Genomic DNA, 18,325 nt, shown 5'->3' on the forward strand with positions numbered 1-18,325 from the left:
TAGTCACTGAATCTAGACAGTGACAAAGTGAGGTGTGTTGGCTAATTGACTGGTTTTTTTGTGATGGCACTTGTTACAGGCAAAGACAGGTCCTTTACACAGTGGAAAGCAGCTAAATGTTAAAATGTGTATAAAACCTTCCCTACCACCAACTTCGCTCCAGATGTTGTACCCTGAGGGGAATCCTGCAAGCCCTGCAGTGCTGTACTAAAGGGAGGCATTCTCTGTGTCCTGAAGATTTCCAGATTCTTTAAGTTCTGAACTCTGTGCCCAGGAATAATTTCAACATACTTGTTTTATCTCTATTTTTAAGAGCTTATGTCTGTGCTGTTACAGGCTCACTGCTAAGATGATGAGGCTTATTACAGTGATGCAGAAAAGAACAGAAAAATGAGTAAATATTTGTGGGGTTTTGAATTTGTGGTTTGTTTGGTGTTTTCCTAAAATCACATGGCTTGATTATGAGAAAGTGATGATGAACTTTCTGTCCTATTAATGACTGAAAGCCTGTTGAATGTTAATTTCAGTGGAAATTAGCAATATCTGGCAAAATTTAGGAAACCTAAATAAATGTCTTACTACAACCTTGTGGATTTTTCTGAGGTGGTCTGTGTCTGTTCATTTAAATTGCAAATATTTAGTTGTCATGGAAATTACAAAGTTTTAAAAAAGGGGCAATCATTATGCCAGTGTTCAGAAAGGGAAAATGGCATGACTTGGAAAATTTTACAGTGAAATTATCCTATAAGAGTATTGGGTCAATTAATGGAAAAGTGTTCCAGGGTTCATTTAAAAAATGGGAATATCATTGGTGTCAATCATAATAAGTGAACAAATAACAAATTTTAAAAATGCAACCAAATGGATTAATTTTTGATGTAAGTCTGGTTGGAAAAGGAGCCATACTTGTGCGGTGAAAGTTTTTAAGTCACTCGACTTAATAGTACGTGACATTCTGATTAAATATTAGTTATGTGCTGTATCAGTGAAGCACACATTAAATGGATTAAGAACTGATTAATTTACACGTTTTGGAAAGTAGTCCCTGGGGAATCATCATCAACTGGGTGAATTTTCAGAGTTGTTCTCCAGGGACTAGTATTAAGCTTGACACTAATCACTCTTTTTATCCATGATATGGAAGTAAATAGAACAGTTCTAATAACATTTGAAAATAAAGCAAAGATTGATGGAGTGGCAAATAGGTCTGGGTAAAGGCAATCGTGGAGAGTGATCTGGATGGCTTAATGTCTGAAAGTGCATTTTAATTTATCCAAAAGTATGCATATATGAGAAACAGGCCCTGCTGCGCCCAGAATTAGGAACTGTGTTCTGATATTTTGCTGTAAAATGTAGCTTTTGTGGGCGTTTTGGGGTCAAGAAGTTTGAGCTGACCATTGTGAGTGAAAATGAAGCAGGGGTATGGCAAATGCTCATATCTCTCAGTGGCATTGATGAGTAGAAAATCAGAATAGTGATTCTAAAATAATTAAGATTATGTGAGGAAGAGGCAAAGAAAAAAAAAAAGTGAGGTTAGGAAAATTTTCTTGACAATGAAGGACCTACAGACCTCTGCATGTTTAAATTATTGAAAGAAATTGAAAGGCAAATTATTTCTCTCTTTCCTACATTATGGGACAACATTGGGCACCAGAGTTCTTTAATGTAGTGGGAAATGGGTATACAAGATGAAATGTCAGGAAGTTGGAACCCCCCCAAAATAAAATGAGAATTACAGCACATTTTGCAAAAGACTGGTGGGAAACTACCAAGAGAATTGGTAAATTCATCGTGTTTTCATGCCTTCAACCAAGAACTGTGTCCCTTCCAGGGAGATATCAGAGAGAAATAGCATATGCTAAGTCCAGCACAGTTTGGATAAAATATTTATATAAACATTTTCATAAGTGGTGCCATCTTGATTCCTCATCCATGTCGTGGGGTGGAAAAGCAAAGCGATCTGGTGGCAGGTGCTGTTTGAAAGCCTTTGTTGAGCTGGGGCTGGAAGAGAAAGAAACCAAGCACAGAAGTGATAAATCAAAACCTTTTCCCTTTCATTACATAATGTATATTTGTGACTTTGCTGAGAGTGTGGTATGTACAACATATGCACTGAAATATGCAGTTTAAGTCCTGTTTTTGTGTGCCACTAAAGCTTCTAACAATGTTTGGTTCATTTGTTTTCTTGAGTTGCTGGTTGGCTGTTTGGGGTTTTTAAATGAATTATACTGATGTGTAATTTTGGGGTTTTTAATAGGGTAAATTATTTCTCTGGGGTAAATGCTGCCTTTATACACTGCCCACATCTTGGATGGTAGTGGATGATCTTTGTATTGCTGAATTGAAAAATAGGTGACTTTTCCTATCAGAACAGAATTAGGAAAATCAAATCAGGGGCAATTTTCGGTCTGTCTAGACACTTCAGAAGTTTCAAACAGGATAATTCCATTTCTTTCTTTCTTTCTTTATCTGCTGTGTTAGCATTATGTGGTTTGCTGTCAGTGTGATGGCACAGGAGTAATACCAGGAGGTTCAGTTTGCTTGGATCAGGAATATTCCCTGTCCCCAGTGTTCTCTTCAGGACATGGCCCAACTTGGGGAATAGATTTTTTTGAAATCTTTCTATGTCTCTGAAGGTCAAATCATGAAATAGCACTTAAGCAATATGAAGAATAGAGTTTTGCAATTGTAGTTCTAATTTTGCCAAAACAAAATAGATTGCACTTTTTTTATTTTTTATTTTTTTGGAATGAGCATAACAAAGAATCTCATCATGAATCCCGAAGTCTGATACAAATTTGAAGAACTAACTTTGGTATTTGAAAAACCCCCAACCAAGCCCTAACCTTTACATTATCATAGTTTTACTGTGTCAGCAGGTTGTGGTAAAAATGCTAGGATATTAATTTTGTGTGAAATGAAGGCAAATTGTAAGTGGAGAATCCCTGAGCTGGGTAGCAGCACTAGCAATCACTGCTGTCCTACCTGGTTTGCTGCAAGATTGTGATTAAATATAAAACTGAGAAATCTCCAAGGAAGAGGGGAGAAAAGTTTGGCTTTAAAATATTTTCATTCTTTTCCTAGCTGAATATTGCGGTGTCAAATCTAATAGGAAGGAGTCATCCTGCTAATTGACCTTTGCAAAATTAGTCATTTGCTTAAAAAGCTACTTGAAGTAGATCAGTTATTATCTTGATTACTCTTTCTTTCGTGTTAATGTTTATAATGGCACCTGGGAAAAATCTATTTGAAAACTTTGCTTCATTCTTTCTTGTGCTGCAATCTGTAATTTGCTCCTCTGAACAATGCTAATAAGCAAAACTGACTCTTTTAAGAGATTGCAGGTCTTGATGTTATGAAAGACTAATATGAGCCAACAGGACTGGGGAAAAAGTATTCACAAGCTTATTCAGGTTATTAGTGCAAAGGAAAGGGAGAGCAGGTGGCAAGTTAGATGGTCATCTAGATATTATCAATCTGACAGGTATCCAAGTGGTTCTGTATTACAGTCTCTAATTTTGGTCTCTGAACAGTTTTTAATAAGATTTAGCTATGGGGTTGTCAGCCATGACCTGTGTTAGAAGATACTCCTTTCAGTCACACAAAAAGGTTCTTTGTGAGAATTTCTGCACTGAGGAAAACAAAGGACTTTCCATTGTAAAAGGCAGCGTTTCACCTCTGCTTTGCCTGGAAATCAAGAGCCTGAAAACTAGAAAGGAGGTGGTCTTGGTGGTTTCTTTTCCCTTCAGATTAAAGAAGTTGAACTGAGCTCGAGAGTCAGAGAGAGTCAGTCACTTTTTATTCCGATTCTTTGATTTTTGTCACTGGACGTTCATAGCGACTATTTTGGCTTGCGTTCTGTATAAATCTGATTTTCACTCTGGAGCCAGGACTTTTTCGGCACCGCTCCCGTGGAACTTGGACACGAGGATTTGACAATATGTCCAGACCCAAACAGATCAGGCAGCCACACATGAGCGGCTCGGCAGAGCATGCTCAAAGGCAAGACTGATGTCTCCGCACAGCAAGCAGTTCTCTGGGGCAGGGACAGCGCGCTCAAATCCAGTCACCCCAGAGTAAACACTAAGTTAGACACAGCTTAAATGTGCCTCCAAGCACAGCACACTGCTGACTCCACGAGAGCCCTGAGCCAGGCTGCGGATCCAGCCTTGTGGATTTATCTCTCTTTCCAGCCTGATCGCACGCGCCCGAAATTGTTGGAGTTTTGTTGGGGTGCACTCAGAGAGGGGAAAGGGGAAGAAAAAAAGAGAAAAATGACCACTTGTTGGAATAATTTTATCAACTTAATCAATAATTTTGTCCATGTGTTTCATGGGTATTTGCAATTCAGTTTCTTAATTTTGCCATGCATGTTTGTAAGACTGATAGTTTGGTCACCACAGTGTTGGTAGGAAGAAGGATTCCTGAAAGACTACACTGGAAATGCTCTCTGCTCACTCTTTGATTTCCTCCTCCCTCCTTCTTCTAAAGGTTTAGTTCATCTAATCAAAGAGCAGAGTCTCTCTGACTTTTCTAAAGACTCCCACACAATGTATGAAGAACAACTAAAGAATGGATGGTCTGTGGATGCCTTGGGATTTACAGGCACAAAGTTCAAATAATTTCAATTAAAATGTAAATAAAATATATATTTTTGGAATAGTAAGCAAAGTATTAATTTTTTAAGTAGCTTATTTCGAGCAATAAAATTATTGCTGTATGTTGATTTGCTGTTAATTGAACTAGGGAAGAAAACAATAATTTAATTTGCTGCTTTGTCCTAATATAGCTAATGAGGTTGATTTTTGGACTTGGGGGAAAAAAAGAGAAACTTTCCTTATCTACTAAATTATCTGAAATTATCTTTTGTTACCAAGTACAGTTTTCTCAGTTACTGTTTTAAAGGGCAATGAGGCAAGTTAAAATGGACTTTTGTTAAAATTACTTATTTCCTATCTACCTTCACTGGTGCCATGGCTTCCCATGGAATATTTTGTGCTGTGTGGTGTATATGGAATGTGTGTTGAAGTTTAGACAGGTCTGGGTTTAGATCACACTGGTTTTGGTGTGATTTGGTTTTGATTTTTATACACTTTGAATGTATAGTGAATGGTGTGCAGTAATCAAGGTAGGTGTAAGGGAAATTGGGTACCAGAAGTGGGAATCAGGGTAAACCAGGTTGTGTTCTGGCCAGTGTGGCCAAGGCTGTGCTGCTCTGATGCTTGAGCCACTTTGTTCCCAGTTACCCTGAGTGTCCCTCCACTGCCATGGGCAATGGAGAGTCTATTCCTACACAGGAATCCTTGCAAATTTTTTGTATCATTCCACTTTATATTTCACCCCCCCCCCAAGCACGTCCCCCCCTCCCTTTCCATTCCTGGCACATATATGTCCACAGGTGTTATTAAGTGTAGGGTAGCATGTGGTGCCCATGCTTCAGTGCTATTGCAGAGGAAGGACTTCCTAGAGGAAAAAAATGATCACTTTCAGTATTTTGCAGGCTGCCCATCTAAGCCCATCATTGCCTGGCATCTACACACTAAGGGCAAGGATCCAGCGAACTTGTGAGTGGGCACCATGCCATCTGAACAGATGGGCATGGAAGTAGGCAGCCAGTAGACCATGTATGTGCATCAACTGTGGGTGTTGAGGGCAAGATTCCCAGTGGAGAATGTCCAAACAGCTGTCTGGCCTGAGCCAACATGCCTACGACCAAGCAAAAGTGCCATCCCTAAATCCTGCTGAGTTGGATTAACCTTCAAAAATAAAAATTGCTTCTGCAGTAGCATAAGGTGAGTTTTTGCCTTGTTTAAATCTGAGAGAAGGAATTAGGTAGGCAGGATAAAGCGATGTGCTAGGGTGGGTCCACTAGAGAGGAGTGAGCATTTGTCTAGGAATATTAATATTATTTTCTACAAGGGTATTTATATGGCAAGCAGCAATGGATGACTTGCAGGAGTGTGACATCAATGTTAATTACGCTTTTCTGTAAGACAGTCCTTTCAGGAGAGAGCTTTTCAGAGCATTTTCATCGTAGTGTATGTGCTGGATGTGATTTTGTAAAGGCAATTCTTGTAGATGTTTTTGCACATTTACTTAGTAAGTTTTAATGATATTTTTTTTTTGCTTTCCTTTTACCCTGAGACTACAGTTCTGGGGTGCAATTTCAGGTCATAGTTGCTGACACAGTTTGCTGTCACAGCTGAGTTCTCACATTTATTGTCTTTATTTTTCTAAGATCCCGAGGGGACATGAAAAGATAATCTATCATTACTCTATGTCTGTATTAACTTTGATTTTTACCTTTTAGAGCCATAACATCAAAGAGCAGTTTTGCAGACACAGATGTCAGAGGCAAAGAACAGTGAAGCTCTGATGGTTATTGCATTTTTATTCCTGTTGTTTTTACTCCATATTTTCTCTACCATTGCTGCACTACTCATCTGTAATTTTACCAAATCAGCTGCAATAGTTTAGATAAATATATTAAAATATCAGAGTGAACCAAAAGTAATGGCTCTGTGATGAATAGAAAAATCAGAATAGGACATTTATCAATACATTAGATTTCATAATATACCTTTTTATGTATGGCTGGATGAATGCTGTCACAGTGTGTACCTTGCTGCATTTTGTTGCATATTACAGGCTGTAACAGAAAAGGCAAAATAGAAATATATCAGAAGTCCCACTTTTAATGTTCTTTGCTGGAATCGATGAGGATTTTATTTAATGCAATTAAAGCATATTGAAGCTTAGAGACCGGGTTCCAGTTTGATTTCCAGCTGGAAATCCTGCGGATTAGAGGCAGCACAGCTGTTGGTTCCTTTGTGATGGTTGGATCCCCAGGTACACGAATCCGAGTGACCCACAGTCAAATTCAGAGCAGCCCTAGGATTTCTTGAACACATATGGGTGGTAAGAACCTTTTGTAGCTGTCTCTTCTTCTACATCGGCTTTTGGCACTTCTCCTACTCCTGAAAATGCTAAAAATGAAGCCAACTGCATCAGCTGGGACTCCCTCAAAGCAAGGATCAATTGGACAAATTTCAAAGGCCATTTGAGTGACTAGAGAGGAACAAAAGGGCTCCCACTCTAGGGAAAAATCTGCTCCTGGGAAACAGCAAGCCATTAATGGAGAAAAGTACCAGGGAAAGCCAATTCTTGGACTGAAAATATTAGCCCAAACTGGATACCTCAAATTTAAAACACCCCTCCAATAATTTGGGGAAAGAAGGCGACATAGTTTCAAACAGGCTCTGTTTTGTAATCAAACTTGTGATTAATGATCCTCTGATCACAGTGAATGAGCTCATCTTAACACTGGGCTGAAATTTAAACTAGGATCCGAGTAATTATTTTGCTCTTCTTTCATGAATGAAGATAAATGGAGATCCTCCCCCAGCAGAGGCACCGTGGTGCTTGTCTACAGCGAGTCCTGAAGCCAGGGAGCAGCACGCCCACGTGGTTATATTGCCTTGATAAAAAATACCCACCTTCACAGGCTCGGATACAAAGGAGGACCCCTGCACTGTGGGAAAGGTCTATCGGATTCTGATTTATAAGGGAGCAAGAGGTCAAGGGAAGCAAAGCCATTATCATTATTTTCAGAGGCTCTGGAGAAGTGAGCTGAGTGTAGAGGGCAGTGTGCTCAAAGGGAGGCGCGCAGGGCGAAGGCAGCGCAGCCCTGCTTGCTGCTTTTCCTCTTCCCCCTGCTGATTCCAGGCTGCAGACTCTGCTGAGGGTATGTCATATGTAACGTAGGCCTGTGAGGACCGTGAAGTGGTTTTCCTATTAAATGATGCATGGAGAGATTATCTGGTCTGTAGCCAGCACACAAAAGCTCCATCCGTGCAAGTTCCTGTTCCTGAGCAAGGCATTCAGTCACCTGCGCAGTAATGAGTTTTTAGGAGCCTGGGGATGGAGGGTGAGGAGCAAATCTGGGCTGGTGGGGGACTGAAACTGTATTTTGTGTCTCTCTCTCCTGAAAGCCTTGCAAAAAAGGCATGGAGACCTAATACCATGTTATACTGCCTTTAGTCTCATTACCTTTTTTCCTGAAGAAACCTCTTTGAGACAAGGAAGGGGGAAAAGAAAACATAAACCAATGGTTCTAATGTGATCTTCAGGAGGATGGTGTTAGGAGGGCTCCAGAGCAAGGCAGGAGTGCCAGTGGCTGTGGACAGGGAGCCCACTGGGACATGGAGCTTTCCCCAGGGTTGGAAGGGGTCCTCTGCTGAGAGATGGCACAGCTCAAATGCACTGGGAGCATCTGCATCAGTGTGTGGGGGAAAATGGGAGAGTTACTGCTGTTTCTTGGCATCCTCTGCTTCTTGAAAATGGTGAAAAATTCCTTATCTGCTGAACTGAAATGAATAGAGTCATAGAATAATGTGTGGCTTATATGCCATCCAGTGCCACCCCCTGCCATGGGCAGGGACACCTTCCACTCTCCCGGGTTGCGCCAAGCCCCATCTTGGATGCTTGCAGAGATGGGGCAGCCACAGCTTCTCTGGGCACCTTGTGCCAGGGCCTCACCATCCTTGGGTGAGGGAAGGATTTCTTCCTGACCTATAATCTAACCCTGCCCTCTGTCACTTTGAAGGCTTTCCTAATTTTTGTGTCATTAAATGCCCTTGAAAATGACAAAGGGGCATCTCTGAGTGGGGAGGCCTGTGGGATTTCCTCAGTGCCTTTCACAGCTGACATGAAATCATATCATAGCTCAGCTCTTTCCAAATAATTTCTGTAGATAACGATGGACCTGCCATACTGCCTAAGATTGGATCTTGAAGACAAGTCACTTTGAGCATGGCAGTGAGTGAAATGTTACAGGATTCTCCTTGCCATTGCCATTCCATAGGTGTCTTTCAAGGGATGTGGCCATTAAGAAATGCTACAATACATTTCTGTTAAGTTCCTTTATCTAAGCGATTATGAGCTGTCACTGCAGTTTGGGAGTGACTGGGAGCGAAATGACCACAGACACCACTAAATCAGGTGTCACCCCTCCTTCTCTGTTCAGGGAATGGTTTCCGCAAAAGTTTATGTGACCAGTTTGTACTTTTATTGCAAAACTTTCAAGCTGCCACCAGTAAGTTTGATCCTGTAAAGAATGGAGTGTTCTGGCCCTGATCCAGAAAAACACTTAAGGCCACTGCAGAGTGCTTTGCTGGATGGGGTCCAGAGCAGAGCATCAGGCAGCAGTAGGGCTCAACAGTAGGGGATTTCTCTCTTTTTTTGGTTATTTATAAAGGAATCTCCACATACATGGTTGCAGTGTCGGCAGGATGAAACAAAACAACAGCTAGAGCCCTGAAAAGAAAGGTCAGAGCATGAACAGCATTTGAAAGGGTTTTGGTAGAAATCTATCAAACCCTCCATGAGAACCATCTCCTTGGCAGAGCAATACTGTAAATGATGGAGAAAACAGCAGGTAGATGCCAGTTTCCCATCCAAAGCTGAGCTCTGTTGGACCAGGTGCTGCTTGTTTGAGAAAACCATGGTTTTTCCCATGCTACTTGTAGGTGGTGTTTGTGGATAAATAATCTGTGGTGAATAACTTACTTGACAATCTTGAAAGCCACCTAGAAAGGTCATACAATTATCTTAATTACTTAGGGATACAAGTGAATTCAGAATGACATTTCAGGAAATAATTAATTGTCTGTGCTTTGCACTGGAGCAGCATTTTGAGTAATGCTGGTTGGTTTTGTTAGGTTTGGTGGAAATCAAAAAGAAGTCTGCTGCTTCTCGTAGACGAGATGAATTAGGTTAGAAATATGCCTGTAATGGGAAATAAAAAACAAATGGATCCTCCAAGATCCTTTTTAAATCAATGCCACACTGTGTGAAGAGAGTAGTGCTGACTTAGCCATGATGAATCCCCAGAAAAAAGAGGGAGAATTGAAAGAACAAACGGGAACACAGGGAGAAATTAAATGAAACATCAGGTTCCTGTGTTTTACCTCCCTGCTCAAACAGCAGCTGTCAGATGGTTGTCCCTTCACACCGGGGTACCAGGCACACGGAGAGGAGGCTTTGCCTTTGTGGGGAGGATGATGACGGATTAGTGCTTGGATGCTGAAATAACTCTGGTAGGAGATGGATCCCCTTTAGCTAAGGGAAGGGGGGGCAGCTCAGGCTGAATTTAACAAAACCAGACTTGCCCACAGACTTGGAAGCGCTCGCAGAGTGGATTTTTAGTGCTGCAGGTGACATTGTTGCTGACTGAAGAATGTTCATCAAATCAGAAAACTGCTGATAAGCTGCCTTTCCCAAAAAGGGATCTCACGAACTTCTCCTCTAAATCTCTGCCTTTCATCGTGCCCTGGGAGGTGAGGTAGAGGACTTGTGACAGATATTATTTAGGTTTTCCTTGAGTTTATTAGGGTAATTAAATGGAGCTATGGAGGGAAAAAAAAAATCTAAACCTCTCTCCTTTGTGGTCCATCTATTAAAAGCTGAATGAAAGAATGAAAATAACAGAGCCTACACCTCCCTTTGAATATTTTGGTACTTCTTTGAAAATTGTGAGTATATTGAAACATGGCCGTCTTGACTGCCGTCACCCAGGTTCTGCTGAGAACATTTTAACTTTCAGCTGGATTTATCTTAAGGGAAGTGATGTAACTGACCCATTCACTGGTGTTTGTAAAATATATTTAAGACCAAATTTCTATCAGCCCTGCTGGAATTTTTTCAAATCAGTCTAAAATAATATAGTTCCTGTGATGATACTGTTTCTTTCTTTCAAGTTGTTTTGATTAATTTTCTTTGAAGTTCTATTTCTAAACCAAAAGATTGGTAGAAAACAATAAGAAATTTATTAAAGTTTCCATTAATTCCACTTGTGAGCAAAATATTTGGAGTCTTTTTCCAGAAGAGCTGGATCTTGGCTTACATAATTGTGGATTTTGATTGTATAATTGTAACTATGTTCAGACTTTGGAGCTTCAGGGCTTTCTTTGCATGAGATTGCCCATTAGTGGGCTACCAAAAAGAAACACCTTTTTTGCAAAGTATCAATTAAATAATTGTGTAAGAGGTTTACTCTTTTCCTTGCCTTCATGCAGTTTTCCCTAACATTTCTTCTTTGCATACACAAAGAGGTTTCTTAAAGGACATAGTACCATCCACACCTGGAATTTTATTTTCCTTAGTTGCTTCGTATTTCCTAGAAGTCTTGAATGATGTCCTTTAATTATACCACCCCAATGATTTACTAGGCCTACAAAAATGGGACTTTTTACTCATTTCTTCCCTCTGTTGCGGATGGATTTAGGGCTCTGGATAAATCCTTTTTTGCAGCGAGTATCAAACGCGAGCGTTTCTTTTGCAAATGCTCTGATCGCCGAGCCGGAGCGCGGCCGAGAGCTCGGCTCGGTGCTCCACACTTCACAAAACTGCACTCAGGGCCCCCAGCAGCCACGTGGGGCTCCTGGGGAGAGCAGCTGAATGCTGAAGCAGGCACTGTGGGGTGGTGGTGTGCCTTGTTATTTAATTTGGATGAGTGGAGAATATATTTGAGAAGCCATAGCTGGGCAGTGCGCTCTGTTGTGTGTTAAGGAATAATTAGGGATGTGGGGGGGATCTGGGTTGGAAAGAGTTCCTGTGATCTAGACCTGAATAGTTTAGCTATATGTCTCAGGCACTATAGAACCTTCAGAGCTGTCTAACAGTAAAGATAAAGAAAAAGATAAATGGAATTAATTTATTTTGAATTTATATACATGCCTCTGCCTGCATTAATATTAAGCTCCATCCAAAATCTAAATAGAAGGACTGTAATCTTAGAAGTTCTCTCAATAGCATCAGCAAATCATTCTTGTTTACCCTACATGCTAATAAAACAGGAACATGACACTCCTGAAAACAAGATTGCAAAATACAGAAAATGTGGTCTGACATTTTTTTTCTCCCCAAAGGAGGGACTGCCACTAACTAAAGTATTTCTTATGAAAGCTCGATTGCTTAAGATGCAGAATATTAAGAGAGAAAAACACTTTAGGACACAGCCATGTCACCAGCTGTTACTCACCCTTAATGAAATTGTTAAGTGATATTCTTCATAAATAGGTCAGAGAAACTTTTGAATTGTGAAGGATGTTTTATCTCTTTCTTTGAAATGTTTGTATTAAATTTAGAACTGGTAATTCATTAAGCTCATTAGCTCTGACTAGGAGAGTAGAGCAATATCTAGGATATAGATTTCAAGGCTTAAAAACCTTAGTGCTTACAAATAAACATGAAAGCAATGTGTGGAGAAAAAATATGGGATCATAATATGTTTAACTGTTTTCTGAGCCTGGCCCTCTGGATTAATTAAGAACATTTTCTATATTCAGACACTTGAATATAAACAGAATACATTATGACTTTTGGTTAACTCTCTTTTAATAGGGGAAAAGAGAATGCATTATGATGAATACAGTGGAAACTAGTTGAGATTATATTTTGCTGTTTGCTTTGTGACTTGAGCTAAAAGAGGAAATAATCACTAAATTTTACAGGACCTCAGCTCATAATTATATATTTTTTGATTGATACTGGATTTAAACAGTAAAAGTTTTGTGTGTGTGTATATATATATACATGCACATATACTTGCACACACTTTTGAGGGATCTGTTCTTTGTTGCAGATTTTCAAGGAAGTAAAATGCTCTGCCAAATGCTTGATTTGTGAAGTAACTTTTATTTTGTTTTAATAGTTTCTGGTATAAAGCAATAATTTTTCAGAATTAAGTCACAGTTGATTACATTGTGTTCCTCAAAGAAAAGGGAGAATTGGAGGAAATCAAGGACTCAGTATTTGGGAGCAATTGTCAAGTCAGAGTCCAATATTGCTGTAACCTTTCAGTCGTGGAGACTTTAGAAACAGCCTTTAAAGCAGTTTAAACTTGCTGGATTTTTTTGTGCTTGTGCCCAATTGTTTTCTGGTTTCATCATTAGTTTGATTTTTGTGGCCTTGAAGTTACAATCAGCAGCTTTCCTGTTTCTCTAAAATGGGTTTAAGAGCATCTAAGCAGTTAAATAATTTTTGAGGTTCCTAATGAGGAAAAAAACCCCCATAATTTAGGTTATTATTATCAGTTTATTAATTTTAAGGTAAATTTGCCAATGTGACTCCACAAAGAAACACATTTATATCAGATTTTTATACCAGAGTATATCAGCAGTACATTTTAAATACCCAGGGCTCAGAGGAACACCAGAAAGAAACCCCAGATCTCCACCCAATGCACACTGTGTGTGCCCTGTAATTAAATGTGTTGGTCCACCTTTACCTGCATGTGTCTGAATCCTGTCTGAATGCAAATACTTCTTCTTCTTTTTCAGATAAACCGTCACAGAAGAAATCTTTCCCAACACAACTTGACAATTGCAGACATCATCAGCAACCAGGAATCCACGGTAGGGAATTGCTCTGTGGAGCTGATAAATCACTCTGGTTGTTTATTGATAATGTAAATGTTGCCCTTGCTTTACTAAAGAGCGAATAAGTGAGGATTTGGATGCCTCAAGATGTTAAGGAACGTGAGGGACTTTGATTAATCAATAAAAAGAATAATTTTAGAAGGTGCAAAGTCATTTACATGGCTTGACTTTGCTCTTAATTCTGTCGTACTTGACTGAGGTTTCATCTGTGCTAATATTTGGCATAAAGGAATGTGATGAAGTCTTTGTTCTCCCTTTGCTCTTATTAAGGTGTTTTAATATTATTATTCGTTTGTATAAGAAATATTATAATGAAATTAAAAACAATAAATTCTTGACATTAGAAGAATCTAGGGGGAATGAGAAACAGATGTTTTTCTGCTAAAATAAAATGAATATGCAAATAGAGATTAATTAAAGAAATTTTGGTATCGGCAGTACTGTTACTTAAACTTTTCAGGATTAGGTACGTTCAGATGGTTTGAATTCTACTCAAGAAAATTATAAAGCCTGTATGTGATGCTGTGATAATTATGTTTCCTTACAGTTTCTAGCAATATTAGCCATGACAATCTTTTTATTTCTTATTTAGAAACTCTAATATTTACACTATGTACTCTCATCTTACTATTCTTCTAAAGACAATTTGAAAACAAATCAACACAACTCCACAAAATTATTCCATTTTCCTATTTCTGTGCTAATTCTTCAGGGCATTTTGGGTCATTTTATCAGCCTTCACATGTTGAAAAGGTGCAGGAAGGGCAGCAGCTTAACAAAAGATGATGATATTTATTGAGACAGAAACAGAATGTATCATTAGGATATATTTGGAATTCTTTTCAATCCAATATCATCCATTTGCAGAAGTATTGCAGGTTGATCCTGAGCTGTCCTAGAAGTGTTTTCTTGAAAAAAAGCAGCATAGAAAAGGGGATATTAACAGATGTTAAACAAGGGGAATGCAGCACCCCAAATAAAAATTATAAAAATATTGGGGTCATTCTAGATATATTTTTCTTTGACTTTAGGTTAGTTTTTCATAATTCCATGCATGCCCTTGATATTAATTACAGAGAAAACTGCACGTTATCAATTAGAGGAGGCCATGCTAATTTTAAGTACAGCACCTGTACTAATTCAATTAAAGCAATGTGTGTGAAATGAGTTTTCTTAGCGCTGAGAGGGCTCATATTAACTGCAGTTCTTGTAGCTTTTTTACTGTTTAGTTTTGAGCCATTTAATTTATAGCAAATGGTGGATTTGAGCTATGTAATTTAAGTCAGGATATTTTATACACCAAATATTTGTTAGTGGATTTGATATCCTGGCTGAAGACAATTATAAGGAAAATATGGCTGAGCAGCAGGATTTTCATCCGTAAGCACACCCAGTTTTTAACTTCCCAAGATTGACAAAAAAGGTGGTTCAGATCTGGTGTTGAAAAATTATATTTTCCTTTAGTCCTGGATTGGTTAAGATAGCAGTTTGGGAAAGTGGTTGGTAAACTTTGAAAACATGAGATTTGGGTTCTGATTCAGAGGAGCAGTCAACAGCTTGAATGGCCAGCCAATGGTCCTCCCAGTTTGTGTTTCCAGATGGATAGAAATATTAAAAAGAATAACTTTTCTCATGTGATGTTTGGCATCTCTGGCCCTGGCCAATGACCAGAAGTTTGATAGCACAAAAAAGAAGCATTAAAAGGGGAAGAAAAATAACAAAAATGTAAAGTAAGGGGAGGAGGGGGGTTAAATATGAATAAGTAGGTGGAGATGGGGATTAAACCTTATTTTAGCTCTGCTAGTTCACCCATCCATCACTAGATAAATAGTGACATAACTCTGCACGATAATCCCTGCACACTTCCTCTCTGGGTTTTCTGTGGTAATGACATGCATGACAGGAATTTACATGAGATAAGTACAAATTACAGATGAAGCTCACACTGATCCTCCTGTACCCGCTTGAGAATGTCACTTAAATCACTGTCCATGGCCCCACAGGCCTTTCCATAGGTACAAACTGATATTTGCACAGTATACGTGTCATTCCAGGTTGTATATCAACCACAGCCAAAATCTGAGGAAATGGTGAAACAGGTGAAACATACTACACTGTTAAAATAATGCTGTTTTGTACAGTCAAAAATAACAGACCTGTTTGATTTTAAAATCCTTATATCGCCTCTTAAAGCATGTTTTATTGCTATTTAATGGCTTTGCAGACAGCAAAATTCTATTGGAATTGTTATGAAATTGCCTTGTGATGCAATTTACTACAAAGGCCATGTGGAGTTTCTAATATCCAAGTTGGGCACTGGCTCAGTAGTGTTTGAAAGCAAAACCAGACTCACTCTTAATCACAATTTTGTTTCTTTTTCCCATTACTGACACAGTTGAGACATCCTTAGTTGATGAGACCTGATGAGATGGAAGGTCATTGGGTTTGGCTGAAAAACAGTCATCTTGCTTTGTTTGGGTTTAGCTTTTAAATTTATATTTTAAATATAAATTTACATAGACAAGAATAACCCCTATCCAGCTGTAAAATGGGTTATTTCAGCTGATCAGAGAGGCAAGGGTCTGCAAGGGGGGGGTCTGGCTTAAGGAAGGTGTTCAGAGAGGTGTAGGAGCACAAAATGAAATGAAAAAATAAAAACAACAAATGAGCAAGCCTAGGTCTTGCTTCTAATACACCAAAACTCAAGCACAGTTTTGGAACCTGAAAATCAAGTGTCACATTCCCATATAGAATCCTCAGTGTGCTGTAATGAAACAGAATATATAAAATGATATTTTACCATAATTTACCTGCAATGCATTTAAAATTCTCTTTTATTGTTAGCTAGAAACTTTGCCCACACTTACATAAATTTATTCTAAATAAACAGAATAAAATAAAGTAAAATAAAACTTTATTGTGTTTTTATTATGGTTAATTTTGGGTAGTAGTTGAATAAACTAATAATTAGCGGTAAGATCTCCCACACAAATAAGTGGTTTTATTCAGCTCAATAAATAATATGGTTATGACCTTCTTTTCTCTTTTCTTGCAGGTAGTGGCGAAGGAAGGATATCTTCTAAAAGCAAAAATAGCAGATGGTGGCAAGAAATTAAGGTATAACACAGGAGTGTGACAGAGCCTTGGATCAGGGGATCCAAGAGAGCTGGAGAGGGACTTTGGACAGGGGCCTGGAATGACAGGACAAGGGGGAATGGCTTCAAATTGACAGAGAGCAGGGTGAGATGGGATATTAGGAAGAAATTCTTGCCTGTGAGGGAGGTGAGGCTCTGGCACACATTGCCCGGAGAAGCTCTGGATGCCTCATTCTATCCATAACTGGGGTCATTTGGTATAAATTGGTGCTGGATTTAAGATATATTCCAAGGTATATTACCATTGAGTTCCTTGGCAATCCATATTCATCCAGCCTGTCCAACTCATAAGAAAGTTTGTTTAAATCTGCACATAGTACGATTGACCACTTACACCTCTGTGCACATACAAGACCTCATTTTAAATGGAAAGAAAAAATAGAGAAAAAATAATGAAGGTCTGAAGTGGTGCTTACCAATAGGCAACTTATATTTACCATGTGAGGCAGATCAATAGTGGGTTTATGAGCTTTCCTGTAAATATCAGATGTTATGATCCCTGAATTCAAAAGTTAAACTTGAGCTGTTGCTCTAAAAATAGCTTTTTATCAGATCAGATTTATGATTACGTAGTGGTTGGAAACCTGTTATAGATGACATATATCATAGCATTTTCCTCTGAGTTGAATATTATATTTTTCTGTATCAAGTGTCATTCTTTCACATGTCCATGTGTATTTTCACTTCTCCCTAGCCCCAGCAGTTTGTCAGTTCTCTAGAGCTGTACCATGAACTCCTGATATTTAATGGTTACTCAAACCTTACTGAGATATTTCTCTTATCTTCCTTGCACTCATGTAAACTTTTAATTTGGGGAAAGGAGACAGCATTTGGGGACCTTTCAAAATAGACCTGTTACTGAGCTCTGTGTAGTCAGATCAACATTTTTCCTTCTCAGTTTTATTTTAAGTATTAGGTACCAGAAGGGCACCAGCTATTTCAGAGTCCTCTTCTTGTGAACTCTGAGCATGTGTGAATAATCCCACTGTATTCATTTGACACCATGGCAAAAAAGAAACACAAATGGGCCTCAAAATGTGAATGAGGAGAAAGAAGCCCTTCAAGCTTTGATAGGTTACATTTTGGGTATAATTAGGGTGGTGCAATACCATCAATGTTGATGGAAGTTTGTCGACAATGTTGACTTTAGACCATTTTTGTTTCTGACATATATATATATATTAATATGTATTATGTTTTAATAATTAAGATTTTACCTCCTGCTTGAAATGCCTCACAGATTTCTTTTCTTTTTTTTTTCTTTCTCCTTGTTTTTTTGGTTTTTTTTTTTTTTTTTTAATATTCTTTGTAAGGAAAAATTGGTCCACCTCCTGGATTGTCCTTACTGCTCGGAAAATGGAATTCTACAAAGAGTCCAAGCAGCCGGCCATGGCCAACCTGGTAGGTAATCAACCATCCAATATCCTCAGTCTCCTGGCAACTATTATTTCAGTGTTGAAAAGTTTGGTGTTTACAGAAGACAAATTTAGACTGAGCTGGCGACTTCAAAGGTTTGAAAGCAGCTGAAGGAAAAATGCCTTGATAAACTCTTAATCAGATGTAGTGTGTGTGAAGAAATAGGACACAGCATGTCCTTTATTAAGAGGTGCATTTCGAGAGTAATTGCAAAGTGAGACAAATGGTGAGTGACTACCCAGTAATGTGAAGGTAACACTTTAAATTAAGGTGCCACTTATAAATGCTTTATTCTTATTTATGAAAATGATCACT

The 18,325-nt window shown here is 38.8% G+C and overlaps 1 protein-coding gene across 1 annotated transcript in view; it reads left to right on the plus strand.

Annotated features, from left to right (window-relative positions):
• Positions 1–18,325, plus strand: part of ARHGAP15 (Rho GTPase activating protein 15) — a 302,799-nt gene that overhangs the window by 16,717 nt on the left and 267,757 nt on the right. Inside the window, exons 2-4 of the mRNA XM_058028007.1 lie at positions 13,341–13,415; positions 16,495–16,556; positions 17,908–17,995. Of these exons, the coding sequence (XP_057883990.1) occupies positions 13,341–13,415; positions 16,495–16,556; positions 17,908–17,995 (225 nt within the window). The remainder of the gene's footprint in view (positions 1–13,340; positions 13,416–16,494; positions 16,557–17,907; positions 17,996–18,325) is intronic.

Source organism: Melospiza georgiana, chromosome 7 (genome assembly GCF_028018845.1).
Source record: "Melospiza georgiana isolate bMelGeo1 chromosome 7, bMelGeo1.pri, whole genome shotgun sequence".
NCBI lineage: Eukaryota > Metazoa > Chordata > Aves > Passeriformes > Passerellidae > Melospiza > Melospiza georgiana.